Source organism: Vicugna pacos, chromosome X (genome assembly GCF_048564905.1).
Source record: "Vicugna pacos chromosome X, VicPac4, whole genome shotgun sequence".
Taxonomy (NCBI): domain Eukaryota; kingdom Metazoa; phylum Chordata; class Mammalia; order Artiodactyla; family Camelidae; genus Vicugna; species Vicugna pacos.
This window is the reverse complement of record NC_133023.1, coordinates 37,113,219-37,135,000: the sequence shown is the minus strand read 5'-3', so window position 1 is coordinate 37,135,000 and position 21,782 is coordinate 37,113,219. Positions and strand designations below refer to the sequence as shown.

At 34.4% G+C, this 21,782-nt stretch overlaps 1 protein-coding gene across 6 annotated transcripts in view; it reads right to left on the bottom strand.

Moving 5' to 3' along the window:
• Positions 1-21,782, bottom strand: part of KDM6A (lysine demethylase 6A) — a 169,478-nt gene that overhangs the window by 42,145 nt on the left and 105,551 nt on the right. The window contains exons 9-17 of one of the 6 annotated variants that reach the window (XM_072956580.1): positions 14,599-14,692; positions 11,602-11,728; positions 6,663-6,761; positions 6,298-6,517; positions 5,603-5,737; positions 4,996-5,151; positions 4,342-4,437; positions 3,306-3,407; positions 2,249-2,644 (exon numbers count right to left, since the gene is read on the bottom strand). In XM_072956580.1, coding sequence (XP_072812681.1) covers positions 2,249-2,644; positions 3,306-3,407; positions 4,342-4,437; positions 4,996-5,151; positions 5,603-5,737; positions 6,298-6,517; positions 6,663-6,761; positions 11,602-11,728; positions 14,599-14,692 — 1,425 coding nt within the window. The remainder of the gene's footprint in view (positions 1-2,248; positions 2,645-3,305; positions 3,408-4,341; positions 4,438-4,995; positions 5,152-5,602; positions 5,738-6,297; positions 6,518-6,662; positions 6,762-11,601; positions 11,729-14,598; positions 14,693-21,782) is intronic. The other 5 variants (XM_072956581.1, XM_072956583.1, XM_072956582.1 and 2 more) reach the window with 5 other exon arrangements.

Genomic DNA, 21,782 nt, shown 5'->3' with positions numbered 1-21,782 from the left:
CCTCACCTTACTTACTAAACTGATAACCATTATTTGATATATGCTTTTTAAAAAAAATTTTTTGGCAGGGGGAAGTAAATTATATTTTATATATATAAATATATATATATATGGAGGTACTGGGGGTTGAACCCAGGACCTTGTGCATACTAAGCATGCGCTCTACCACTGAGCTACACCTTCTCCCTGCCCTACCCCCAGCCAATTTACACTTTGATCATGCGCTCCTCCTTGAAAGACTTTCTTCATCTGGCTTGCAGGGCCTCACTCACATTCTCCTAGATCTCCTATTACCCTCACAGAGCACTCCCCTTCTAGCCCTCTTTGTGAGTTCCTCAATTTCCTGAGTTCCTCAATTTCCTTGGAATGCTCCAAGGCTCAGTTTTAAGTTCTCTTCTTTTCTCAACCTATTCTCACCCTTTGGTGATTTCATCCAATCTTGCCCACGTTTCCTAGTCAGGCTAGCTTAGACTCCCTCTTTTTCACACCCCACTCCACTCTATCAGCTAATCCTGTCAGTTCTACCACCCAAATGTACCCAAAAGTCGACCACTTCTACTGTAGCCACTCTGGGTCGAGCCACCACCACCTCAACCTAGATTACAGCAGTAATCTCCAAATTAGTCATATCATTTCTATGCTCGCCTCCTTTAGTCTACCCACAAAGTAGGAGAGGGGATCTAATTTGAAACTAAGTCAGATCATGTCACTCCTCCATTCAAACCTCCCTACAGTTTGCCATTTAACTCAGAACAAAATCCCAAATCCTTACAATGGCCTGCAAGGCTGAACATGATTTAGCCAGCCTGTCTCTAGCTGGACCACATTTACCTGTCCTCTCACCCTTCGCTGGCCCTGCTCAGCCATGACTGCCACCTTAATTGTCCCTAAATATACAAAACACACTCTTGCCTTAGAGCCTATTGCTCCCTGCTGCTCCCCAGACCTGGAACACTCTCATCACAAATATCTTCAGGCCTCACTTCTGTAACTCTTTCAGATCTTTATTCAAATGCCACCTTCCAGCAAAACACTCCCTGATACTCCTGTTTATAACTGCAACTTCTCTACCACCAACCTCCAGTGCTCTCCAGCTCCCTTTCCTAGCATATACTTTTCCAGAGAACTAATCATACCATTACCTAATAGTCTATATGTAATGCTTGTTTATTGTCTGTTTACCCACGTGAATTAAGATATTTTTGCATGATATTCTTTGCTGATTTATCCCCAGAAACTCGAATAGAACATGAACCCAGTGGGTGCTCAAAATTTCTTTAAGGATGAATAAAATTACTAATCACTCTAGAAAAGATGGTTCTACCAAGAATAGTACTTCAAGAATAAATTTAAAAGTCTTAGAAAAAGAACTTATCTCAGTTTTACCAATAATAAAAGGCTAGACAGCAGTAAGTCAAATATTTCCAGGAGACTAATAAAGGTATAAGTAACTTGGCAGTACATATTCACAACATTTTTTTAAAATACTTACTCTTTGACCCTTCAGTTCTACTTTGGAGCATCTGCTCCATGGAAATAACCCAGAATACAGGGAAAACTTTGTGGATATTCTGAAGTAAAAACTTGGAAGTTAAATGTCTAACAGTGAACTACTGAGTACAATATGGCACATATCTTTGATAAACTTTAGTGGCTCCACTCTGCCATCAAGACAAATTAGGCAACTTCCTTTACCTCCTTCAGCTTCATATTCCAACCCCCTTTCATAATCCATACTCTAGATAACTTTACCAGCTCTCTCTTGTCCCAAATTCTCTATTTTCTGGAAACTCAAACATACGTGCTCTCCTACCTACTTTGACAGGAATTTCCCAAGATCACACTTCATAGTAATTTATGGTGACTGCTTCTTTAGCGGTCTTTTTCTCCCACCAGACCTGATCTTAAGTAGGCAACACATGCAGAAGTAAACCAAGAAACATCACCATAAGTGCTCAGGGTGCTATTGTAAATGAGCAGTGGGTTTTGGGAGACTGTATGATCTATTTTCTTTTTCCCTTAGAAATTTCTAACATTACCTATGTGTGTAAACTTTCTATGGAAAAGAAAATATACTCACGTACATATAATACAGACTCACGATGTAGCAGGAACATTGTAGTACTATAAATGCTTATGAAAACAGTTTCCAAACTTCTATTTCTTCTTCTCTCAAAATGCATAAAGTCAAATAAATAAAGATAACTATTATGTGAGAAGCCAACAAGAAGGCAGTCAGTCCTATTACCTGAGTGGAGTTAGATAGTTGGTTTTTCCACGGCTCCTCTGCGCTGCTGGTCAGGTTTGTGCGGTTATGAGGTAGAGTGAGTGCGTTTCGCTGCAGGTAAGGCACGTTTCCATTACTTCCACTTCCTGTTATGTGATTATTGCCTATCAAAATAGTGTCTGTACTTCCCAGCGTTCTTGATGTGCTACAGGGAACATGGCCTGCAGAAAAGGGTCCATTGGCCAAAGGCTGCCCAGGGCAGGCAGGGCGGACTCCAGGCTGAGAGACGCTAGGCACTCTGGTCAGAGCAAGCTGTGGCTGCTGGCCAGAGACTGAGTTTGTAGGCAGTGATGAGTCAGCTGTTGGCCCGTTAGGAATTCCAGTAGATCGTACCTGTGCAACTCCTGTTTGTCTCATCTGTCAAAAAAAAAAAAAAAAGAAAGAAAGAAAAGAAAAAGAAAAAGAAATGCTGCCTGTGTGGCCCATGTGGAACAGAACCAGAATATGAAGGTATTTAACTAAGTAATCCCTGGCTAAAAAATATTTTTTCAAAAAAAGAAATTGTGTTTGTTCATATTTAGATTAGCTTCCTCAAAAAAAGCAGGAATGTTTCATTTTTTAAGAAATATCCCTTTAGTAATGACAAAAGAAAGCAGCTGAAAACTATGGAAAAAGACTCAAATTTATAGGTCTTTTCTTCAATCACAAAACAGGGATCTCAAAATTCCATTCTATCATATTTATATGCCAGATTCTCCAAACTAAACAAGCTTGAAAGAACCCCACCTCAGTTTAGGATAGCTTGTTAAGTATTAAATAATATAAATAAAATCCATGCAAAATAGGATTTAAACAAATAATAAAACTCTAAGTCCTGTGTTCAAAATCAAATATATAGCTGTTTCTTTCCTAAAAATCTCTGTCCATTATCAGTATTTCAAGAAGCATAGATTACTAAATTCCACCAAATACTGGTAGAAAGCAGAAGTGGACATGAACATACTCTAAAATGATGTTCCAGTCAATAAAAATACTCAAAATCCTAAAAAATTTTAGGGAAAAAAAATGCTATACACACTTGGTGTTGCTGCATTAAGACAAACTGACTTTCCAGCTGTTCCAGCATCAGTTTCTGTGCTGGATTTAAATTATTCCTATTTGCACGGAGCTGTTCCAAGTGCTAGAAGAAGAAGAAAGGAGAATACAGTCAAAGACACATCTAAGAAACAAGCTCACTATTCTAAGCAACCTTTCCCTGAAATGAGCAGATAAAACTCAGAACCGCTGTCTAGTCGAAGATACTGATTTCTGACCAACGGCAATGATCCGTAAGATGAAGTCCTTTAAGAAGTTTGAGAAAGTAAAGAATAAACATTTATCTCAAAAAGGTTTATTGTAATGTGATCTTTGAGATAAATGGGCATGAAATTTTATTCAGTATTTGTCAGTATTTACACAGAAAGTTCTTTAAGCTTAAAAATGCATTATGACAAGTACACTCAAAGCAGCACTGTTTTGAAGAGGAAAAGTTTGAGGACAACCTGACTGTCCAAAACTAGTGGTCTGCCTAATTAAAGTATGACACCAACATAAAGAAATAAGGTGTAGGCATAAAACAAAGCTCTTTATATATTCACATGGGAAGGTCTGTAAAATACATTATTAACAGTATATATAGCATTCTACCATCTGTGTAAAAAGGAGAAAAATAACATGAGAGAAAGGGGATGCATATTTGTATGTGCATGACATAGCTCTGGAAAGATAGATAAAAGTTAGTAACACTGGCTGCCTATTAGGGGAACTGAGGGGGTAGGGGCAGGAATTGGAAGGAGAATTTACTCTATATACCCTAAACTCACACATAGGCAGCTTGAACCATGAGAACATATTACTTATTTGAGAGGGGGTGGGGGCGGGGAACCTAAAAATAAGTGAGAAATAAGAATGAATTATCTCTTATTACTCCGGTAAATGTGGGTTCATTTTACTTATGTGCATAATGATTTTACTGCCATTCAACTTTAAGAACTAATACTTAAAAAAACTTAAAAGCTTACTACCTCTACTCTTTTTCACTAGGAAAAACAATCTGTTAAAAGCATCTTACATACCTGTAATTTCTGTGGTGTCAAACACCATGAATGACTTTGTTGTTGTGCTGGAGGATGTGACACTGCGTGGCCACTACTCCAATTATCAGAAGTATTCTGAGGAAAATTGATATTAAAAAATTAAAGAATATATGGTTAAATCCATGGAATTAACAATCATGACTAATGGAGGCCAAATGACTATGAATTGGAATATTTACATATAAAAAAGATGTTATGACATTTAGTTCTTTCAAAAATAATTTTACATGCATAATAATTTTAGAAAATCATTAATTTAAAAAATATTGACTCTTTAATAAGCCACCCAAAAAGGCCCACCCCTAAACTATGGCCCCAATGGCTAACCTAAATACCACACTGTCCACTAGATCCAACGTTAAGTTTATTTCAATGTCAGTAGAAAGTGATGATGAAAAGTGTGTTGAGATCTTAACGGCAGGGAGATGAGTAAATGACTTGATGAATGCAAATTTATCCCTACTTTCTATATTTAATATGATGCTAAGAATTTGGGATGGAAAAACTCAAACCTTTCACTCTTTGATGTCCACAGATTTAAAATAAAGGACAGATGTTGTTCAAACTGCACAAGTTCAGGGCAGTTGGGAGTTTCGTTTTGATTGGGATTTTCTAATTCTCTAAAACATATACCTTTGTTGGACTAGATGTTCTTTTCCTCTTGGCAGGACTGGACAGGTCATCTACTTGGCTAGAAGGAATCATGTGTAGTGGCAAGGATTGCTGTGAAATTGGTGTTTGACTGAGGCCTAATACAGGTTCAGTATTTGGATGATGAGGTTTACATGCCTAAGAATCACAGAAGGAAGACAAAAATAGGGTTCTATATATTCTTAATTCATTCCTTCAAATTATAAAACTTTACAAGCTGCATACTTTTCAAAGCTATGTGGACATCGCTGACTGCATTATTGAAAAATCAAAATCAAATGAATCATCAATGGAGGAATGTGTACCTTCCTTTGAAAAACTTGCTTTGAAAATTAAATAAACCACTGCAGCATTACTTTAAGAAATCTCCTTCAAAATCATGAAAATGCACAAAGGTTCTAAATTGGCACCCCAAAATTTCTTCCCATATCAGAGGGAGTTTTAATTTGCTCTAGATTCCCTTCACAATTCAATAAAAAGGGCTTTCATTAATAAAAGCCTCTTGCGCTTAGTAAAATACGCTTGACCACTACAGACTGAAAAGAACCCTTAAAGCTGGGCACCTGCAGAACATAACCCAACTTCTCACCTGCTGCGCTGTGTTCATGGCACCCTGCCTGGAGGTAAGCTCTGCGGGGATTGGTAGGCTCCATGCCTCCTCAATACTAGGAAGTAATTTAGTTTTATTCTGTAGACTACCTTGTGGAAGGTTACACAACTGAGCCTAGGAAAAATTATGTAAAAAGCAAATTTAACACAAGCCTAATTGAGTAAGAGCAAGTCCACTAAATCTTCCTAAATGCTATAACTAATTGTTTTTAAAAGAAAATAGATTCTTAATTTGGGGTTTCAGAAAGATACTAAGTATAATGAGGGTAACCGGAATATAAACCTTTGTGAGAATTAAAACAAAACTGAGCTCTGTTTTCAGAGTTCTTATAGCTGTCTTCTCATGAAACTCCAAGCAAGAGTGAAAGACAGTGTTTGTGTTCTTTTCTCTAAAATGCTATGACAACTTAAAAATGTAGACAGTACATAGAAAAAAATTATGTAAATTAATATGCATCAACAGAGTAAATGTACAAAAGAGCATCTTTTAAAATACTGCATATCTTACTTAAAATGAAAAGTAAAATAATATTACAAGCTATGGTATGTTTACAAAATATGGAAACAAATTATAGACATCAAAACACAACTAGACAAACTTTCCAGCCACCCTCCTCCTGCCTGAGTGTCATGGGGAAACATGTGCTTTAAAAAACTGCTATTTAAACATTTTACCTGTAAATACTTAATTCGTGCTGCAAGTGCAGAGGTATTACTACAACTTTTGCTTCTAGTTGCATTTAAGTAGCATTTAATGGCATCCTGAGGCTGGTTGCAGGATTCGTAGAGTGTGCCTAGGTCCATCCAGGCTGCAGCATGGCCATGGTCCAATTGTACAGCACAAATATAGGCCTGTAAAGCATCCATAGGCTGATTTTGCTGCTGATATAGCACGCTGGGAAGAGAAATTAAGAAAAAAGAAGTCAACTAAGAAGAACTGCTAGCTTCATAACATGATATAAACTATGAAGTACATTATTTGTGACATATATATCTTTGGGTATCAACTATAATGACATTATTTTTATACAAAATCTTACCCTATTGAACACCATGTATCTGCACTTGCTTCTGATTTATCAATAGACTGCCTGTAAGATATAAAGGCATCCTGAACTTTCCCAATACTTGAATAGCACCTAAAGGAGAGGGGAAAAGAGAAAAAAAAAAAATCAAGAAAATACCATTAATACTGATTGATTAATAAAATAATTTGCTGAAAGGGTATGTCAAAGCAGATAAAAAACAAACATTTAATAATATAAATTTATTTAAATTATTAAATTTTATTTAAATAAGCTAACATATTTGTGTGAATGTATAAATATATAATAATGGACATTATAATTAATCCTTTAAAACTACATTATAGTCTATCCGATAGTTCATTAATACAGCATGCTTTAACACCTATTAAAATAATTAAAGGTCAAATCACTTCAATATTATAATACTAAGAGGAGAAAACACACGCACACCCCACTGTACTTGTATCGCTTGATTTCTGGTTTTCTTTAGAGTAAGAATATAGGGTTAGAAACCAAGAAAACCATTCTATGTTGGTAAGACTTGCTGAATCAGATTTCAATTCTCCTTTCTTAAATAGTAACAATGAGGGCAATAATTCTTTAATTCATAAAAAACACAAATGTAAGACATAGTTAATATCAAGGTAACTATCAGAAATGGTATAAAATAAGTACAGTATTTCCTGACTAGTAAGGGTAGCAAGGGATGATTAAAGTTTCAAGGACCTGCCATTTTCTTAATGTAGATGTACTTGATGGATATATAGAACAGCTGAAAACATAAATACAGAAACTATCCTAGTGTTTGGCACTAAGGGAAAAAACAAAAACAAAAACAACCCAGTCCATCTCTAAGGAGGTTACAATTTAGTTGAGGATTGAAGACACATTATAATGTCATGATACTGTATCAAAAGGCTAGCACAGACAGTAACTGGTCTGACAATTTAGGGTAGAAGGGACCACAATACACACTACAGGATTTAGGAAAGGCAAGAAAGGGACAAGTAAGAGAAAGGGATCTGAATATGTGTAGATGTTCATTGTTTAGACCACTGACTTCCATTACCAACCACTATATGGCAATTTGGCCAAGCAAACAAAACGGAAAAACAACAACATACACATACATGCAAAAATTTTCCATTAAACTATGTTTGTATTATAATTGAGTTATTTTGAAAGACTATTGACTAAGTAAATAGCAAAAAATTTTAAAATATCTTTACTTGCCCATACACTGTATTTTGATCCTCATAATTTTTCTTTGAAATTTTACTGATTCAAGTAATCCAAAAATCTGGGAACTACTGATTCAGGCAGAGAAAGTGAGAGAAGGCATTTCAAAATGTTGCTTGAACAGTATGAGCAAAACCTAATGCATATGATAGCACAGATACAAACAGAGAATTTAAAATCCAACCCAAGAACACCCTGAAGTTTTGTTCTTCTAACAAGAGGAATGGCACGATGAAAGCACTTTATAGGAATATTAATCTGCTAACAATGTATAAGGACAAACTGAGAGGAAAATAAATTATGGATAGTAAAAAAGACAGTAGCTATACTAGCTAGTTTGGAATAGGCCAAAATTGGGATGACAATAACGGAAGTGACAACAAAGAAAAAGACTTTGTGACAGATTAATTCGATATTTATGGGGGTGGGGTTATAACTTAGTTTTTAAGCCTGATTAAATAGAGGAGGGAAATGGTGATATTATTGGCAAAAATAAAAGAGAAGGAGCTGGTTTGGGTGAAAATGTGATGAATGAGGTTTGAAATATGCTGGCTTTGACATGAGGTAAGGATACTAAAATGGGTAATGCTAGGTAAAAAGTAGGAGATCTGGTCCTGGGGTTTAAACCTTGAAGTATAGAAATCTAGATTTGGAATTCATCCATATATGGAAGAGAGGGTATAAGAACACAGAATACCTACAAAGGAGAGGTAAAAATAAACCTAAGGAATCACTACTCTTGAGGATGGGGCAATATAAGAAAGGTCAGTGACTGAGACAGAGAAGGCAGTGTCAAAGAGCACCTGCAAACTGTTTTATGAGGAGAGAATTCAAGAAAGGAGGGCAGTAACAAGGCCAAACAGGGCCAGACACCACAAAGAAAGGGAATGCTTAACTAATGGTAGAAAACATGCTCTGTTTGCTGTTGTTAAATCAAAGCCAAGCTCCGATTTATAGACAAATTTGTCCAACCGCTGGGAGGAATAAGCAGCAATTCCCCAAACCAATGTTTTCATATTCGGTTCCTACAGAGTGAAAGTAGGAAACCAATGTGCCCAAATACAGATGTCCCAATCCAACTGCCAACCACCTTTTCTCTAATAAAACCTAACGAGGTTCCCCAAGACAGCCCTGTGTAACGGAAAAAGCACTGGGTATGGGCTGAACCTGGGATCTAGTCCCTGGTCTGATACTAGTTACCTGTGTGACTGTGACCTTGGACAAAACATTTTACTTCTTTGAACTCACTTTCTAAAACATCTGTAAAATGGCAAGTTTTCAGGGTGAACCAGGTGACCCCCTGGTACCTCCCAGCTCTAACATTTTATAGTTCTGTGATAACACAGTCAATGATTAGTGCTACAGTAACAGCATTACCACATTATGTTTCCATTATGATATACGCATGTCAAATGACAAATTCAATCTTCAACACAGACCTGAATGCAGAGGTAAGTAATAAAAAGCCTCAAAAATATTAGGATCATCAAATGCCAAAGCTGCTTACTGAAACCTGAGGTATTCCTTCAGAGCTTTAATAACTTCTAAAATATAATTTATTCATAAAAATTTTCTCACAACAAAACAGATTAGAAGTAATACATGAGAAGGCAGTGAAAGAGAGTAAGAAAAGTAAACACAAAGAAAAAAGTCTAAAATAATCCTCAAATTATATTATTGTAAGTAAAAAGTAATGAACACCTAACACAATAATCTAGTATCCCAAACCAAGTTAAACTGTAGAAAGTATCCTTTACTTGGGAAGTCAGTGAAGTGTACTGTATATTTGGAAAATTTTATCCAAAAAGATCCAAATAAAAGCATCACAATGGTTAAAATGTAAAAATCAGTTGGGGGGGGGGGACACTCCTGTAGAACAGTGCTCACTCAGCTGAAAATTGTGGTATTACTAAAATAGTAATTTTAGATGTTTCATCATATATTAATTTTATATGCCTAGAATTAAGAAAAAACTTACATTGAAAAGACATCTAAACTATTATATTGTATTAAACTACTACTAATCTTTATCTTAGGTCAAAAGGAAAATATTTTCTGGTACACATTCCTTTTAATCTATATCAAAAGACATTTTCATATATAAACATTAACACTAGAGGCAATGACCAGGCGAGGCCCTACTTTCTAGTACTAACAGTAGTAACAGCGCTAGCTCTAAACACAAACAGCGTTTAGTTTGTTCATTTATTCCATTTACTTAACAGCCACTTTGCTAGGCAAGGAGATACAAAGAAACGGTAAGATCCAGTTTCTGCTCCCAAAGATCTTTAGTGAAAGAGAAAGACAAAGTTTGGATTTTCAAACTTTATTATAAGCAACCTAAATTAGATAATTTTAGAAGCCTGGGAAGGGATTAGAAAAATCCCTGCTAAAAATAGCTACTTTTCCATTCAACTCTTGCTGTATATTATTGAGGAATCAAATTTTTTTAAAGAAGGAAGTATCTTAATATTATTCCATCTCATAGAAATATATTTTGCTAAATTTAAAGGGAAAAAGTTAAACCATACAAAATATTAAAATTTAATGTGATTATATGGCAAACTCAAAGTAAAATATTCCGATAGAAAAAAGAAATGGAAAAAAGCTTAAAATTAGTACAAAATAGAATAATCTCAAAAGAAATCATAAAAGGAGAACCTTTAGAGTGGTAAGGTATCTAATAGACAACCTACCCAGGGCTTCTCGACCTCAGCACCACTGACATTTGGGGCCAGGTAATCTTTTACTGTAGAGCGCTGTCCCACTAGATGTCAGCAGCATTCCTCATAGATGTAATAAGCAAAATGTCTCTACAGACATTATGAAATGTCCCCTATGGGGTAAAAATGCCCCCCACTAAGAACCACTCATCTAATATAATCTTCTTAACCAACAGAAAACGGAAGCCTCAAAAGGTTTAATTGTACTATCCACAATTCCACAAATAGTAGCTTAGCCAAGACTTAAATCCAAATCTCTTGGCTCCTAGTTGACTGATCTTTCCACCATACTGCAAAAGCTAAAACCAATTAGAAACCAAAATACAATCAGATGATGGTCCAAAACTATATTCTATCAGATATATATACATAAGGTTGTTCCAGATAATCAGTAAGCACAATTGAGACATTCAAAGTACAGAGAAAAGGTTACACACTTACAAAAAACTATTTTCACTACATGTCACTTCTCCTACAACAAGTCCAATATTAATGTATGTACTTTCTCACTGTAAGATTTCAAGTAGAACTGTGATTTGAGATCTACTGTTAATCAAATATGCCCATTCTAAGGTATATATCACTGATCAAAATGATAAATAGCAAGCTTCCATTGGCTACTGGTAGTCATCAAACAGAATTAAGACATACAAAGAAAATGCTACAAATCAAAAAGAAAGGCATTTAAATACTTTAATGAAGAATTAATTACTCTATGATAAGACTTTTTAAAAACCAGCAATAATTTAAGTCAAATGAAAATCCAATAAGCAAAATAAAAAATGTCCTGACAGACCAGATTATGCTGTAAGAAAACCACCACATTCAGCTTTCTTTTATTTTTAATTTCTAGAAATCTTTGTTATAAAATATATTTAAAAGGAAAAATACACTGATCAAGCTATAACTGTAAACTAGTATTTTAGATCATAATTCAAAACTCTTAGCTTTAAATAAAAACAAAACCTAAGTGTCTTGATAAGTCTCACCTTCCGAGGAAATACCAGGACTGGCCAGAATTAGGATCTGCTTCCAAGGACTTCTGGAGATACTGAATAGCATAGCTTTCCTTGGTGGCTTTATCTCCCAGGAGATCCACAGTATGATGCATCCAACCTACAGCAAATGATTAAAAATATTTACCTGAACGACTTAATTTTCCTTCTGTTTTTAACAATACCAAGCAGAAAACAAACAAGTAAAAAAAAATACTCTTTTCAGTCAATTTATTCATTAGTTTGCTATACAAACTCCCAAAATTTAGAACTGTCAATTCTGGTCATAAGAAAGTCTCTCACTGGTAGGTACAGTCAAAGCTATAAAGAATTTTCACTCCAAAGAAATTAAAACAATTTTAAGCAATGACCTATCACTTAGTAGATTACAAACTACACTTCCCCTTTTCTTCTCTAATTTTTCTATTTGAAAAAAATTCCAACATATGAAACAAAGAAAATAAAGATGTTAAGTCTTATTCACTGTTCCATGTAAAAATTTATGTGCAATTTAAGAATCTCCAAGACAGTCTATTAACCCAATATTTATTTCCAAGGAGTAAATATATAAAGCTATGTAATCAATGATAGTTCAGAATAAAACACACACATACAATCCCACGTTATTGGCACTGGCCATATATTCACACCTCGTATAAAATAAAAGCTATAAAGCATTTTGACAATTTTTAAAACTCCAAGGCTATAAAAAAAAGTATATTTAAATGGTGCAAATAAGAATGGTACAAAATGGGTAACACAGGTATTTAATAAATAAACTTAAATAGTGTATAACCTCACTTAAATGTGGAATCTAAAAAAGTCAAATACACAGAAGCACAGAGTTCAATGGTGGTTACCAGAAATGGTGAGGTGGGGGAACTGGGGAGATGTTCGTCGAAGGGTACAAAGTCGCAGTTAAGTAGGTTGAGTATGTCTAGAGAGCTAATGTACAGCAGGATGACCACAGTTATCAATACTGTAATGTATACCAGAAACTTGCTAAGACAGTAGATTTCAGGTGCTCCCACCACACACCAAAACAAATGGTAACTATATAAGGAGAGGGATATGCGAACTAGCTTGACTGTAGTGATCATTTCACTATGCACAGGTGTATCAAAACACCATGTGGCACAGCTTTAATACAATTGTTATAATAAGTAGATGGATAGATAGACAGATAAATAAGCAAGCAAGCAAGCAAGCAGGCTATGTAAGTAACCAAAAGATTGGATCATGGAATAATGTATTCTACACCTTCAAGGCACACAGGAATAATCTGATTTAGTTTGCTGGGCAATCAGTTGCAGATCAATTCAAGTGCATAAAATCAGCTGTTCTTTGTGTATAGTCCACAGTACATATAACAAATAAGGACCTTTATATTATGACATTTATTATAGTTGCTATATTCCAAAAGTTATTTTAAGAATACTGAGTTACCATGTTTTATGGAAATATAAGTCAATCACACGTTTATTCATTTGTTCCTCCCTTATCTTGCCTACTATTATTACTAGTAAGAACAGGACCTAGAGTAACAGGCTCTAAAAGGAGTTGCTTCAGCAGCAGTGACAAGCAAGTAGGGAAGATTGATGTGTAGGCATAAATTAGACTCAATTAGGGGAAGTATTTTTTCCTTTCAAAGCCATGAAAAGTTTACTTCCACACTCTGAAATATTGCAAGCCGATGCCAAAGAGGACAGGTGATTCAAATGATTTCAATCAATTTCTTAAATTTAAAAGATGTATGCATTTTGCTATTGGTACATTTTTCACTGCAGCTAAAATGCATAAAACCTTAATTATAAATAATGTGGATTACACTTAGCATGCATGAGGTCCTAGGTTCAACCCCCAGCACCTCCTCTACAAACAAACAAACAAACAAACAAACTTAATTACCCCCCCACCAAACAAAAAAATAATGTGGATTAAAAAATGGTTTGCATTCAAATATTAGCTGAATGAGTAAGCTATTTATTCTAAAGGCATCACTTTGTTCTTTTTACTTTAAGAACTAACACAAAACCGTTTTTGTTGTACTAATAAACTTGTTTTAACTCAGAGACACAAATTCACATTACTCAAACACTATATGTAATCAATAAAAACAAATACTTAAATACTTCTACAATTTTTCAAAGTAAGAATAACTTAAGTAAAATTTTAACCAGAGACTAATTAAAAACAAAAGTTTATTTGAAGGCAATGTGTTTATTTTGTACACTTATATAATATGCATTAATATCATGAAGATAAGTGATAAAATTTAAGTTTAAATGATTTTAAAATATTAAAAACAGTCATCTTTCGAAAACATTCATATTATTACAACATTGGCTAAAAATTAACAATAAATTATTTGCCCAGACCAAAAACAAATTTTAAAAAGCTCAAGGAAAAGAAATACCAAGTACAAACAAGAAACGTGGCTCAATAGCCAAGCAACAAAATTAAATACTGGAGAACTCCATCATTATCTTCTTGGTGATGGTGACACTTTTACATCCAAATGACTACATTACTTCAGCTTCAACATTACAAGAGAACTGCATGCGTAGAGAAACTGTAGTGTTAGATGCTCCACAATTTTTAGATAAAATATTTTAGTTAATATTATTGACAGAGCTGTGAAAGCAAGCTCACCAATCACTAAGTGACTTTAGGCGAATTACTTAACTTCACTGAGTACTAAGCATATCTGGCACAAAGTATTCAATGCCTTTCTTCCATAGGTTAAACACCAGAGTATAATTTTGAGAACTTAAAAGGACTAGTTGCACTGAAGAACTATAATGAGATGGACTGTAAGATAGATGATGCTTGGCAGAGGGTGGAAATATGATGGGTTCAGATTAATTCTATCAAATCTGGGGAAAGGGACAGAAAAGGAATAGAATACATAAGCCACATATTTATCATCCATGACATGTAAAAACAATGAAAAGAAGTACTTATAACATGCTAAATATAATTATTACATACCTAACTGTTGTAAGACAGTTGCTTTTACTTGTGCAGAAAGGTTTTCTGTCTGCAAAAGCTGTTCATAAGCTTCCTTTGCAGAATGATACTTCCTCTAAAAGAGCAGGGGAAAAAAAAGATTTAAAGAAAATAAAATTAGTATCTTTAAAGAATTAGATCATATCTTAAGATTTATACAATACTGATATTTTAGCATATTTTAAAAAATTAACTGAAAGAGAAAAGTGCTAATCCCTTTACTGAATGTTCCTCTAACACTGGACAGCTGTGGTTAATAGGCCATGCTTTAGACTACCTAATGCCAGTAAAACATTCAATATTACGAAACATCATTAAAATATGACCTTTAAGAATCTGCCAAATCTCAACAGTTAAAAAGAAAACCATCTCAACCTACTTAATAACATAAATGATTTCAACTTTATTTAATAACACTAATCAAGCTAGAGAAGTATTCTACCTCCAAGTGCACAATCTGTCTGCCTAGAAATAGCAAGTTGCAAAGCAACTTACTATGAACAATAGAGCACATGCGAAAAATGCTTTAAAAAAAAATCTAAGAGCAAAAGTAGTTGAAATCTAAGTTTAAAAGATAGTTACTGGCATATCAAATATCCTATGAAAAATTCGTAATACATACATGATTTTAAAGACACCAAACCTCCCATAATTATAGTCTAATAATCTTTGTGATATTTAAGGTTCCTTGGGCAAATAATCTCTAAATGAAACCATTACCCATAGTTCACCCCTCAAAAGTACTAATATGACTGAAACCCATTATTGCTACGGTCCTAAAGCTTAAGGTAACTCTCCCCCTACCCCCTCAATAAAGGCAGGGGGAAGCCAATGAAAGAAATCTCATAAATATTACCTTTAAAAAATATTTGGCAGAATAATAGATTGAAGTGGCTTTTATTCATATCACTGATAGTACATAGCTGCCTGAGCAAACAATTCTTCCTTCCAAAAACAGGAGGTAGAAACACAAAACTAGCTGTGTGAGCCTCAGGCAAACCACTTAAACTATGATCAAAATCCATAAAACAGAGGTAATGCCATCTTTCCATCTATAGTTGTTCTAAGGATCCAATGAGACAAGTAAAGAGCTATGGAAATAAACAAGGAGCTATATGAATACAGTATGTCAACATGGGGAAGATTTGAAAGAATTGAGATTAACAGTAATTATTATGTAAACTTATTTATCAGGTAAATGAGTTCCCCTTAAACACTGATCTGATCTGAAAAAGTCAGACAGTTAATGAAGGATAAAGACCAAGTTATTCAATTCCTTCAACTGGTAAGTATCTGTTGAGCACCTAATACATAACAGGAACTGCTGGGACAACAGTATAGTCAACAATACAGACAGAGAAACAAATAAAACCTATTGTACTGAGTATAGGAAGAAAGAGCACATGATAAGTTTAGAGTACTAGCAGACTGGGCAGAAAACGCAGAGACAAGCAGAGACAACTTTACAAAGACCTTCCTAAACCATGCTAAAGACTAAAGACTGTATCGTAAGACAATGGCATACCACTGAAATGGGTTCAAGCAATATAATCAGATTCACATTTTAGGAAGACCACTTTGTGGAATTACCTCAACAAATGCTAAAACATGCTTCCAACCAAACACTAGTAATCAAAAACAACAACAACAACAAACAAACAAACAAAACCAACATACTTGAAAAACTGAAGAACTGAGAAACATGAAGTCAGATTTCTACCTCATACTACACACAAAAAAGTGGCAACTGCATTAAAGACCTAACTATGAAATGTGAAAATATAAAACTAAGAAAAGGTAGGAGAATATTTCCTTGAGATGGGAAAGAATTTATCCCACGTGGCCAAAACAGCACAAATCACAAGGAAGAGTGAGGATCTGACTTGGAACACATAAGCAGAAAAATAGACAACGGACATAAAAACCAACACACAAAAGGTGAAAAACATGAAGTATACACCTCCAGACATCAGAAAATGCAGGTTTAAATGACACACTACCTTCTACCCAACAGACTGGCAAACATAAAGTTGGGTAATTTAAATATTGTGGGGATGGGAGTAAAGGAAAACACTCGTGCCCTGCTGGAAGGAGATTTACTTGTGAAATTAGGAATGCAATTATGCCACAATCTAACAATCTCACTCTTGAGATCTATATAATAAAGAAATCTCCCACAGGTAGTACACTAAATGGTACTATTTGTAGTATCAAGGAGATGGACAGCTTAGGTCCATGTCACTAGGTAAGTGGAAACAAAAAAATATGATAGATGCTTATAGTAAGACATTAGCAATTGTAAGTAGTATATAAAGGCAACAGGACTTTATCTATAAAGGTGTTTAGTAAAGTTTTCCCTCTGGTAATGCTAGAGCAGCATTTCACAGACAGCTTTAAATTCTGGATAAAATGTAAAAGTCAACTATCAGAGAGCACTAAAGAGAAACCAAAATCAATGAAAACAGAGAAATTAATACTTAGAAGAACGAAATGGCACTGGCTTATTAGTAACCCCCCTTTCCCAGGATTTTCACCTGAGGGCAGGCCCCAATTGGAACCTGGTTAGCTAGAAATCAAATAGAAACCAGCAATCTTACTAGCTTGAAGAATCAGAGGACAGACTTTGAAGCTATCACAGGAGCTGGAATTGAGGGGAGAAGAAATCTCAGAAAGACAGTCAGAGAGAAAAAAACATCAAAGTCTGTAACTGAACTGTCCAAATCTCTGGATGGCCACTGAACTGTGCATGAACACAACAGATGTCCAGCAGCCTAAAAGAACTAAAGAAAGGGACATTTTAGCTACTGTCCACCACAGGAGTGACAATGCTTATAGAGTGTGACTTGAGCAAAGTTAACTGGCTAATAAAACAAAAATATCATCTTCAGAAAAATATAATGTTAAAAAACCTTCCATATGCCTGACACTAAGAGATATGTTAGAAATTCAATAAACAAATAAATTCAGTGAGTCTGGTACTACTGATCTGGAAGACCCAGACCCAAGAAGCTGTTAAAATAAAACCATTCTACAAATGCAAGAAATATAAATTTATAAATAAAATAAAACAAAGTCAATTCTCCACAATAGATTATTCATGATACCTAGGATAAAATTACTAGACTTGTAAAGAAACAGGAAATTTTTACCCATGCTCAAACCAAAAGGAAATTAATAAAAACCAGCCATAAAATGACTTAGATGTTAAAGTTTGCAAATAATTTTAAAGCAGCTATTTTGATAATGTTCACAGACAAAAAGGGAAACAATCATAAAGAATGAATGGACAGGAAATCAGAGTACAGAAAGAAAATTGAAAGAGAAACAAAAGGAAATTCTAGAACTGAAAAATACTAATTTCAAATTAAAAAAGAAAAACATCACTAGATGGACTGAAGAGTAGATTAAAGACTTATAAGAAAAAAAAAAAAGATTTGAAAACAGGTTGGCAAAAAGTATCCAGACTGAAGCAAAACAGACAAAAGAGGAGAAAAAAAGAAAAAAGTCATCCAAGATGTAGGAGACAATAACAAAATGTCTACCATACCTGTAATTGGAGTTCAAGAAGAAGAGAGAAAAAATGGGGCAGAAAAAATACTGACAGTATAATGGTTGAGAATTTTCCAGAACTGACCAAAGACATCAAATCCCATATCCAAAAGACTAAAAAATAATCAAAGTAGTATAAATACAAAGGAAAAGCTAATACCTAAGTACATCATAGTCAAATACTTAAGAACAAAATGTGAAGAGTGGAACCTTGAAAGTAGCCAGAGAAAATAAAAATACAAAGAACACAACAAGAATGACAGCCATCTTTATGTAAACGTTCTCAGTAATCAAATATAAATGGACTAGATATTCCAAACAAACAACAGAGACTGCCAGAACAAATATACAAAAGTGAAAGCCAAAAACATAGTTATTTGTAAGAGCTGCACTTTTTCATATGAAGACTTAAGTAGGTTGGAAAAAAAAGGATGAAAAAGGATGCCATGTAAACTAAGCATTAGAACACTGAAGTGACTAGATTCAGACCTGATTAAGAAGACTTCAAGGCCGAGTATTACCAGAGATAAAGAGGAATATTTCATAATGATAAAGGACATATCAGGATGATGTAACAATAACAGAGCTTCAAATGTAAGAAAAGATGGCTGACAGAATTAACACGGATAAAAGACTATTAATTGAGCTATGTAATTTATTCCACTTTCGCCAACTGTCCCACTAATATCCTTTTTTCTGCCAGGATCCAATTCAAGATCCCACACTGTGTTCAGTTAGCATGTCTCCTTACTATCCTTCAATCTGGGACAGATGCTCAGTCTCTGATTTCATGACCTTGACGCTTTAAAAAAGTACTAGCTAGTTACTTTGAAGAATGTCCCTTAAAAATAGTAAGTGCCTTGTGGAAAGGCATTTATCGATATTTATCATTTCTCATATATTAATTAATTAAAATTCTATAGAAAGAAAGAGGTGTCGCTTTCCCATTTATTCAATTACTCATTTATAGCAATATGAACTAACATATTTTATTCCGTACCTTATATACCATTATTATAATTATTTGTTTCTAAACTTGTATCAGATTTGGTGATTAGAAACTCCATTCCTCTCAAGTTGGCTCCTATATCCTTTTCACATGCCCAGTTTTGTTTTTTTTTTTGAGCATTTCCTTCCTTTTTGGCACCATGAAACGTTCCCAGGGCTCATCCTGTTTCCCTGCTTAAGCCCTGGAATGACCCACTTCTCCCCAAGAATTCCTGGTTCCTTTTATTGAAGAATCATATTCAGAAACAAGGAGTCAGGTGCTAGTATGTTCAATGCTGCTAAGGTGGGTCAGTGCTTCTAGGCCCTTTTAGTAAACAGAGCTAGTAAATATGTTTATGTACATACACCCACACACCTATATTTCTATCCAACTATCTATATCCATAAATAATCATATTCATACTGATCCTTCCAATTCCAATCCGACAACAGAGTTCAGTCTAGCCTTTCTTCTTTTCTTACTTGTAACTTCTCCAGTGAAAACCTGGCCCTCATTATCCACAATATATTTACTTATTGGTTTATTCCCAATATTTACATAAAATAGTCACAGAATTTCTATCCATACGCTTGTGAGAAAGTAACCATAGTGCAAGATCTGTTTATAGTTCTGTTTGTCTCTAGCTTTACACTATACAGTCAAAATACTATTCTCCAAAGTTCACGTAGGTTAGTTCTTTTCATCCCTACCTCCTCAGTATAGTTATGTTATCCATCTGTAATACAGGCAGGCTCATTTGTTACTGTTTACATTCTATTTTGGGCTAACTCACATTCTGGATGGTCTTAACTATTCAGTTAATTTTGGAGTGTGTGAAACATAACCAGGTTCTAAGAGTTAGAGCTATATAAATAGTATATACTCAAGGTAAGTTCTGTTCTCTCCTCATCCTTTAATATTCCACTCACAACCATCCCTGGTAGGTAACCAATCTCACTTGTTTCTAGTTTATCCATTTTCAGTATTATCTTTGCACAAATGGGACATGTATACTTTGCTTTGTACATGTATAGTTTCTTTCTTTCACAATTATATTTCACACTTAAATACTTTGCATTTTCTCCATTTAATAGTATATCCTGGAAATCATTCCATATAGTGATTTACACAGATCTTCCTCACTCTCTTCTAAAGTTGGTTGGTACTCCATTGCCTGAATGTATTATAATTTATACAACCATTCTCCTATGTATGGGCATTTAGGTTGTTTCCAATATTTTGCAATCACAAACAATGTTCCAAAAGATATCCTTGTGCCTATATATTTCCATATTTGGGGAGGTACACTTTCATATTTTTGGAGGTATATTTTCAAGGCACACTCCTATATGTGGGACCATTGATTCAAAATGGAAGTGCATGTAGTTTTGTTAGATTATCTGTTCTAGATGGGGTGTACCAGTTAGCATTACCTCAATCCATGAGAGTGCCCATTCCCCTCCCATAGCCACTTACACTCTTCACCAATCTGATAAGTAAGAAATTATACTTCAGTGTTGCTTTAATTTGCACTTCTCTGTGCTTGAACACTTTTCCATATGTTTAAGGGCCATTAAACCCCTTTTTTGTGAAGTGCCTATTTACGTCTTTCTTCCCATTTTTCTACTGGGATTTTTTTGTTCCTTTGTTTCTCAAATTTTAAGAGTTTGTTATATATTAGGAATATTAGCCTTTTGTGGTATATGTTTTGTGGTAAATATTTTCTCCCAGTTTCATAGGTGTCATCTGATTTATGTTTATGTTTTTGTTTTTGTTATGTAGAAATATTTTTATTGTTACTCAAACTGATTGGTCATTCTTTTTATTGCCTCTGAATTTGGGGCTATAGTGAAAAAAGCCTTTTGCCCACAAGACTGAGGAAGAATTCATGTTTCTTCTAGTGCTCATACAATATCAATTTTTACATTTTGACCCTAATTCATTTGTAGTAGTTACATTTTGTGAATGGTTTGAGTTATGGGTCTAATTTTTATCTTTTTCCAAACGGCTACCTAGTTGTCCCAGATTCATTTATGAATAAATCTGCCTTAGCCACTGGAATGTGAGATTTTACCTTTATCATATACTCAAATTCCCTATATACACTGGCCTTTCTATAATATTCCACTGGTCTATATGTCTATTCATGTGCCAGTACAACACTTTTAAGTTTATAAGCTTCCTTGTATATTTTAATATCTAGTAGAGTTAATATAACCCATATAATTTCTCCCCCATCCCCACCCCTACCAGTATTATTCTGGCTATTCTAGTATTTTTTTTCCATACCAACTTACATAATTCCCTTAAGAAGTCTATTAGTATTTTCTACTGATGTTGCATTACATTTATAAATTAACCTAGAGAGAATCAACATCTTTATACTGTTGAGTCACAGTATCTTTTAAATTTATTGTTAAGTATTTAATTACTTAACTAGAAAAAAAATGGGAATTTTTTCTAACATCATGCTCATTATTGTTGTTGAAGACTTTTAATTTCTGTATGTTAATTTATGTCTCTAATTTATTTCTCTTTTCTAACTGCAATGGCTAATACCTATAGTACAATAATTAGGAGTAATAAAGATAGTGGGCATCTTTGCCCTGCTGCTGATTTTTGTGAAAAT